At 42.2% G+C, this 8859-nt stretch overlaps 1 protein-coding gene across 2 annotated transcripts; it reads right to left on the reverse strand.

Annotated features, from left to right (window-relative positions):
• Nucleotides 1-200: 200 nt before the first annotated feature.
• On the reverse strand, nt 201-5389 carry LOC111963175 (gap junction beta-3 protein). Of its 2 annotated transcripts, none has more exons than XM_070443338.1 (2): nt 5163-5389; nt 201-2452 (listed from the first exon to the last, which is right to left on the reverse strand). In XM_070443338.1, exon 2 carries the CDS (start codon nt 2372-2374, stop codon nt 1535-1537), a length of 840 nt encoding a protein of 279 aa, XP_070299439.1. In that variant the 5' UTR covers nt 2375-2452; nt 5163-5389; the 3' UTR covers nt 201-1534. The 2 variants fall into 2 exon arrangements, with proteins under 2 accessions (XP_070299439.1, XP_023842215.1); XM_023986447.1 differs by lacking the exon at nt 5163-5389 and adding an exon at nt 3661-3809.
• Between the last annotated feature and the right edge of the window lie 3470 nt (nt 5390-8859).

Consider the following 8859-nt stretch of genomic DNA (forward strand, 5'->3'; position numbering starts at 1 on the left):
ACAGAATGTCTTTGCGCTGGACTGCTGTCTGTGGTCCTGTATGTCACATGGGTCTGTTTTAATGTCCTGACTAGAGATGTTCTTATCTAGTCAGTCAGGGTCACCTGAATGGAGCCAAAAGTCAAGTACTTTTCTAGAATCCAGAAAAAATAGGTCAACAGGAATGCCAAATAACTACTGTAACATGAATGAGACTGAAGTAAATTAAATGTAAACATTTTATTTATCAAAATAATAATGTACAAAATGGAAGTTTGAAGCTGATTGTGAGGGTTCTGCTCCTGACAATGTGAGGCTATCAGYTATCCACACCAATGTTCCATGAGGAACACTGTAAGGCTGAGATTTTATCCACTTTATTGTCAACCCTGTTCTTCTTTGCTTTCATGTGCTCCAGCTTTCCAAGATGCCACGGTTRACTTGCATAAGTGGACTTGATCAATTAAATAGCAGCGTTCCTTGTCCCTCATTTGAATCAACATAAACCTTGGATGAGGAAGGTTGGTTTACAAGCATGTAAAAACACAGGCAATCTGTTGTAGCTTTGCAACATAAATCTGAGTGGAACCATGCTAATGTAGTCTTGCAATAGAGTAAGTAAAAAATAAAAAATATCCGTAATAATGATAGAGGAGCTTCTATTAGAATGAATGCTGTAAATAAAACAAAATAAATTATTAGAGCGTAGTAGTGGGAAGTAGTGGGAAGGCACTGTCCATTTTAGACTAATCTTGCAGTAACACTATAAAGTCCAAAGKAAAGAGATTTGTTATCATTCTGTTGTCCTCATATTGAGATCATAAAACAAGGTAAAAAAATATATATATTTGAGGGTAATACACTACTAGTTTTCATGCAAATTCTTTTCACTTTTCCACTTGCACCAAACATCTTAGCTAGATATAAAATTGCGCGACAGACATCCTCGGTAGAAAATGTATTACAGATTTCTTGATTTATCTTAGATTAATTCTGACTATTTTGAGGATGTGTTACTGGCTATGATGTTGCTACGGTGGCTCACGAGGGACAAACAACAGTAATATTGCTGCTTTTTTCTTGTTTTTCAAGCGAAGGTCTTTAGGGAGTATGCGAACACAGACGTTTGCTTCGCCTAGCCGAGTTCTGCTATGAACAAACCAAATCTAGTATGCGGGCACTTTTACCCCTGGCAAGAAACTTTAAAGTAATGTGAAAACAAAGTGAGACTAACTGGAAAAGCTTTGTAAGATGTAACAGTAGACAATAATAGATTTTTTTTTTTTTATATTGTCTGGCAGTGGGAGTTGAGTTGTATAAAATGGGGTGTGGCTGAAGATCAGGGTTGTCTAGCCCCAGGGTCATGGAACATCAGTACAAAGCCTTGCACCATGGTAGTATAGGGCAGTAATAGGACAGTAGAGTCTTAGAGAAAAACCTGTCTCTCATACAGAGTCTTAAAGGAGAACAAGCATGAGCAGGCTTGATCAATAAGGTGAGACCTGGCTCCATAGGCATACATGTTGTGGTTGAATCTTGGGATAGTTCAGGCATCCTATACTGCYGAGGACAGGTTAGGGGCAGACGCACGCATGTGAGCCGGTAAAGGGGCTTGAAGGTGGCCTGGGGACTGGGACCTTAAGGGTTGTTTCTCCAGCTGAGACATGGGCAGAGTGCAGTCGCTGCAGAAATTCTCCTTGCTGTACCGTTCATTCAGGGCCATGGTGCTCTGTTTTCTCCTCGTATTTTGTGCTATGTGAGCGATCCGCTTGGAGACAAGGTATATGATCTCACAGACGTTGAGCACAATGCAGAGGGCCGAGGCYCCCACCATGAAGTAGGTGAAAACTTTCTTCTCTGTGGGGTGGCCGATGTAGCAGTCCACCTGATTGGGGCAGGGGCTGACCTCACACTTGACCAGCCGGGGCAGGTAGAAGCTGTCGTAGATTTTGTGGAGGATGTAGAGGAAGGAGATCTCGATGCCCGACTTGACGAAGAGACTAAGCAGGTAGGTCCACCAGAGGCCACCGTGCCTCTTCCCTGTGTTCTCGTACAACTTGTCCTTGTTGCCGTGCTTGGCATTCTTCCGTTCGCGTTCATCGCGATACGCCACATGCATCATCACCATGAAGGAAGGGCAAGTGACGAAGATGAGCTGCAGGGCCCACAGGCGAATGTGGGAGATGGGGAAGTAGTGGTCGTAGCAGACGTTGGCACAGCCGGGTTGCTTGGTGTTGCAGTCAAAGTCCTTCTGATCATCGCTCCACACACGCTCCGCCGCAACCACGTACACCATCACCCTGAACACAAACACCACAGAGAGCCAGATGCGACCAAATGCCGTGGAGTACTTATTCACCCCACTCAGCAGGGCTTGGAAGGTCTTCCAATCCATGGTTGAGGCTGGATGTTGACAGTCTCTTTTTCAGAACTTGCCTCCTTTTGTTCGATAACTATGGAACACTGGAGCAACCTGAGCAGATAAAAGAGAAGATGGTTGAGGGAAGGCATCAATGTAACCTGGATCCTGGTATGAATTAATTACACAATGCCCTTCCTTGGAAGTGTTCAAAATGGTATGATTACAATCCACACAAACAAGAGGAGCTTTTCAGCTTTTTGGGTGTAGGCCTATGTTTATGTGTAGACCTCAATCTACACCATTTTATAGCAACCAGAAGTACATTTTTTCTTATTTGAGAACTTAGGTGTTCTACATTGACTGAGATTTTGTTTCCCTTTTTCAAGCGATTTTTTCATCAGTTTACTTCCACTTATCCCACATATTCATATAGTCCACTTTGTCAACAAAGATCGCTTTAGAACAGTTTATTTCTCCTTGTAATATTTAACTCTTAATATATAAGGTTTACACAACCTTCATATAAAGTAAATGTGGCAATTAATACATTTTAAAAACTGATGACAGTAGATGAGAATTGGGGAAAGGGAGATACCTAGTCAGCTGTACAACTGAATGCCTTCAACTTAAATGTGTCTTCCGCATTTAACCCAACCCCTCTGAATCAGAGAGGTGCGGGGGGCTGCCATAATCTACATCCACTTCTTCGGTGCCCGGGGGACAGTGGGTTAGGGCCAGGTGGGCATACAAATTAAGGCATATGCTACTATAGTAGGCCTTAAAATGACTCACTTTACCACACACTGACTAGGCTATAACAGTTGGGTTGTCTGTGATATATTGGATAAGCATAATTTTCCAATTAAATCAGAGTTTTACCGTGTGGCTGTACAGGGAAGGAAATCAATGCCCATCATGTTAATTTGTTCTTTGTTCCCTCATTGTTTATGTCTGCTTATACATTTTACATTTTGGTATAAAGCCAATGTGAACTGTTCAAAAAGTATCCCTAAGAAAGGAATGGATACAGTTGAAAGTAGAATWCTTTTTACGCATAGGCTTACCTGCTCTTCTTATTGCACATATTCAGGTGGCTGAGTAACCTATAAACTTTATGTCGGAACAGAGTCAATCTCAGACTTTTGTCGTAAAATAGTAAATTAAATGGGCTATCTGGTTACGCCAAAACTTTAGGCTACAATTCAACATCAGCAGAGTAAGACAATCAAAATGCCTTTTTATACCATGCTCACTTCAGCTCATCCACAAAGTAAGGAACAGATACATTCATAAAAATAGATAGCCTACTTTTCACTTACTTAACAAATGTCAATCCATTGTTTGTGCTTCAGTTCATAATCAGTTTTCTTCTGTTTTCTGTAGTTAATTCGTTTTACGCATAGATTAGCCCCGCTCAACAGATAAAATGCTGTTGTCATGTGTCTTTGGCGTTTGTCTGTGGGTGGGGTTTAAAAAATAAACTTGTAGTCTACCAATTGAAGCCCATCTGTTTTTTTCCTGGAATGGGCCTACACCACACTGTAAAACATTTCCTGTAAAATGTACAGTAATTTACTGGCACGCAATTGGCCAGTAAGTTACTGTAATTGATTTTACAGTACAGCTACTGTAATACATTTTATGGTACCAAAAATGTTCATGTAATCTAATTTACAGTACCACGTCAGCTACTGTAATCTAATTTACACARGAATTACAATTACAGCATATTACTGAAATTACCCAGTAATTTGTGTTTTATATCACTTGCACTRCTAGAGGCCTAAACAAAGGCTTCCAAACTGGCTGTAATTGCAGGGCATAACAGATTTGGTTAAATAGTCAACTATTAAAGGTTTAACACCAGCTATCACTCTGATCTGTCCCTTATATACATCTATTTGGTAGGGGAAGTAGTACCACATAACTTAAATCAGTACAGGACGCCTCACTAACGGGTGCAACAACTATAGCCTCTTAGAAGACACACCTCAAAATATGTTAATGAGCCAGCGATTATTTTCAATCCCAGAATATTTTTCCACGATGCACCATAATTTACAGTATTCTGCATTAAATATACAGCAACAAATATTCAGCAATTGCTGATAGTGAATACTAAACAAAAATATAAACGCAACATGTAGTGTTGGTCCCATGTTTCATGAGCTGAAATAAAATATCCTATACATTTTCCATACGCACAAAAAGGTGATTTCTCTCCAATTTTGTGCACAGATTTGTTTACATCTATGTTAGTYAGCATTTCTACTTTGCTAACATAATCCATTCACCTGACAGGTGTGGAATATCAAGAAGCTGATTAAGCAGCATGATCCTTACACAGATGCACCTTGTGCTGGGGACAATAAAAGGCCACTCTAAAATGTGCAGTTGTGTCACACAACACAATGCCACAGATGTCTCAAGTTTTGAGGGAGCATGCAATTGGCATGCTGACTACAGGAATGTCCACCAGAATAGTTACCAGATAATTGAATGTTAATGTGTTAATTTCTCTATCATAAGCCGCCTTCAACAACGTTTTAGAGAATTTGGCAGTACTTCCAACCGGCCTCACATACCACATGTAACCACGCCAACACAGGACCTCGACATCCAGCTTCTTCATCTGCTGGATCATCTTATACCAGCCACCCGGACAGCTCATGACACTATGGCTTTGCACAACCGAAGAATTTCTGCACAAACTGTCAGAAACCATCTCAGGGAAGCTCATCTGCGTGCTTGTCATCCTCACCAGTGTCTTGACCTGACTGCAGATCGACATTGTATCCGACTTCAGTGGGAAAATGCTCACCTTCGATGGTCACTGGCACGCTGGAGAAGTGTACTCTTCACGGATGAATCCTGGTTTCATCTATACTGTGCAGATGGCAGACAGCGTGTATGGCGTTGTGTGGGCGAGCGGTTTGCTGACGTCAATGTTGCAAAGAGTGCCCRATGGTGGCAGTGGGGTTATGGTATGGGCAGGCATAAGCTACGGACAACAAACACAATTGCATTTTATCTATGGCAATTTGAATGCACAGAGATACCGTGATGAGATCCTGAGGCCCATTGTCTTGCCATTCATGCGCCACCTTCYCCTCATGTTTCAGCATGATAATGCACGGCACCATGTCGCAAGGATCTGTACACAATTCCTYTAATCTGAAAATGTCCCAGTTCTTCCATGGCCTGCATACTCACCAGACATCACCCACTGAACATATTTGGGATGGATCGACATGTACGACAGCGTGTTCCAACTCCTACCAATATCCAGCAACTTCGCACAGCCATTGAAGAGGAGTTGGACAACATTCCACAATCAACAGCCTGATCTACTCTATGCGAAGGAGATGTGTCGCGCTGCATGAGGCAAATGAGTCACAAATGAGTCATGAGTCACACCAGATACGGACTGTTTTTCCTGATCTAAGGCGCACCTTTTTTTTAAGGTATCTGTGACCAACAGATGTATATCCGTATTCCCAGTCATGTGAAATCCATAGATGGGGGCCTAATGCATTAATTTCAATTGACTGATTTCCTTATATGAACTGTAACTCAGTAAATTCTTTGAAATTGTTGCATGTTGCATGTTTTTGTTAAGTGTAATTATATATATATATTACAGCATAACAAAGGATTTTTGGTGTTTTATATCACTTGCACTTTAGCCTTAACAAAGGCTTCTAGACTCACAGTGACTAAACAGATCAAAAGCACATGGCTAGCCACTCAACCATTAAAGGTKATTTTATTAGGTTGTACATACTGTAACTCAATATAAACTAAAATATAAATATAAATATATATATATATATAATAAACAATTAAATCAATAAGTCAATAAATCAAATCAAAAAGGCAAATCAAATGTCATCAAGATCAACATAAAAAATAAAAAAAATGAAGGGGGGGTCCGGGTCTGCGGTTGATCATTTCATTGTAGATGTGCATGAGGGTCTCTAGCGGGTCATTGGTGTTGTTGGGTGGTTCTTGGCTGTCAATGGGTCTTGACCTGACTCCCCACTGACTGCCTGGTGGCCCCCTGTACTGACTGGATGATGGGATAAAGGGTGATAGAAGGGCTGAAGGTGGTTGGGAGGGTCATGGTGGTCTGGACTGAGGCTGGCCGGTTGGCTGTGTGGGATCAGGGTTGGTAAAGAGTGGAGGGTAGGTAGGGAGTAGTATGGGGAAAGGTTTTGGAGGGGGAGACGTTCCTTTGAGGGGGTGGGGGCTTTTGAGTGGCCTGCATGCTGGCTTTGGGGTTAGGGTTTTGATTCTGGAATTGTTTTGTTATCTGGTCTCTTGTTGGTGTGTTGTTTAGTCTTCCTTTTCCATTTGTATTTTGTGTGTTCTGGCCATTGTGCTTCGTCTTCTTGACTGTCAGAGGAGTACAGGAATTGTGGGGGGGGGGGGGTATTTTGGCGGGTGGGCCTGGAAACCGGCTCCCCTCTAGCCCGGGTTTTAAGGGGGGGTAGAGGTGGCCAGGAAGGGGGAGCTGTTGGAGGACCCGGCAAGGGTGGGGTTTGTTTCTGGGGCATCTTGGGTGGTGGTGGGGGACGTTTCTGCAGCGTCTTGGATGGGGGCAGGGGAGGGGGTCGTTCCTGAGACATCTTGGGTGGTAGGTTGGACGGTGCCTGTTGAATGGTCTGGGCCTGGTTGTGGTCTGGGTCTTTGTTGTTGTCTGGGGGTGGGGAGTTGGTGGGATTGGTAGGGGGTTGGTGGGGTCGGTGTTGTTGGTGTTGGCACTTGCCCTGCCGGTGTAGGAATTGGGGAATGTTTTCAAAGAAGTGGCCCCCTTTCCTGCACAGGTTGCAGGGTCGTGTGGAAGTACAGTCCGAGGTGGGATGGTCCCCTTTACAGATTATGCAGAAGATGGCTGTGCAGTCTGCAGCCAGATGACATTGGCCACACTTCCTGCACAGTTTAGGCATGCCGTAGTAGTGGGACTGTCTAGTACTGGGACTGACGTGGTTTGGTAACTTTGGTTCAACTTGGACTAACCCACAGTGACACGATGAAATGTGATTTTCTCCTTCATATACTCATACTGTATATGTAAAACAACAAATTAGCCAATTKATTAATTCATTATCAACACTATCACGCTTTTAATTCAAATGTAAAACACAAATAAATACACCTACTGTATATATATATAAACTCAGCAAAAAAAGAAACGTCCTCTCARTGTSAACTGCATTTATTTTCAGCAAACTTAACATGTGTAAATATTTGTATGAACATAACAACATTCAACAACAGACATAAACTGAACAAGTTCCACAGACATGTGACTAACAGAAATGGAATAATGTGTCCCTGAACAAAGGAGAGGTCAAAATCAAAAGTAACAGTCAGTATCTGGCAGAGGTGGGACCAAGTCATTGTTTTACAAGTCACAAGTAAGTCTCAAGTCTTAGCACTCAAGTCCCAAGTCAAGTCCCAAGTCAAGACAGGCAAGTCCAAGTCAAGTCTCAAGTCCTAAACTTTGTGTTTCGAGTCCTAAACAAGTCACAATGTGCTCTTCACCAAATGTAATACCATTTCATATTATTAACAAGAGTAATAGTATATTACATTTACGCAAATCATGAATGCTTTTAAAAAGATCTATATATTTATTACTTTCCAAATAAACATTATATTTCCATGGAAATACATGGGTAGCCATGAGAAAGACACACCCCCCCAATAGTGATCGACTATCGAGGATCGCTATGGGGCGCAATCGGGCGATGTAGGCTTGTACACAATCGCCCAACCTTAACACACACACACACACTCTCTCTGTGTGGTTCAGTAGGCTAACGTATGTCAATGGTTTTAGGAACAGCAGTAACATCAGGCAGGATTTAGGCTACCAACTGCCTAGCCAGTTGTAGCTCAATCTTGGGTGCAATGATCACGTTCCTGCACTGACTGACTGTGTGGCGGCTCATTGATTTAACGTTACGTTAGCCTACATGATATACCAGTAAAGTAATAAAATATATAGCTGTCGGCTATATTAGCCACGACTTACCGTTCTTTGTGCAGCTTCAAATGTCGAACAAAGTTGGAAATTGTTGCGCCTCCGTCTGTAATTTTCATCCCGCATGTTTTGCAAGTTGCAATCCGTTTTTTGTTGATACAGCGTTGTCTTTATATCCGAAAATAATAATTTTGGATATCATCTTTCCAAGGGCTCCATCCGAATTCACCCGCCGAAGTTCCTCTGCACTGCCACGCGCAACTTTTTCTCAGCTGGCACAATTTGATTGGCTGCTGTTCGATTCAAATTGTAACCCGTTAAATGAAGAGTTGATGCGCTGCACACTTTTTTTAATAGCATAATTTTTTATATTTGGGCTTGGGGAAGGTATCAAGTCAGGTCGAGTCATAAGGCTCAAGTCCAAGTCAAGTCACGAGTCATTGGTGTTAAAGTCAAAGTCGAGTTGCAAGTCATCATATTTGTGACTTGAGTCTGACTCGAGTCCGAGTCATGTGACTCGAGGCCACAC

The sequence above is a fragment of the Salvelinus sp. IW2-2015 genome, linkage group LG4q.2 (assembly GCF_002910315.2).
Source record: "Salvelinus sp. IW2-2015 linkage group LG4q.2, ASM291031v2, whole genome shotgun sequence".
In the NCBI taxonomy this organism is placed as follows: domain Eukaryota; kingdom Metazoa; phylum Chordata; class Actinopteri; order Salmoniformes; family Salmonidae; genus Salvelinus; species Salvelinus sp. IW2-2015.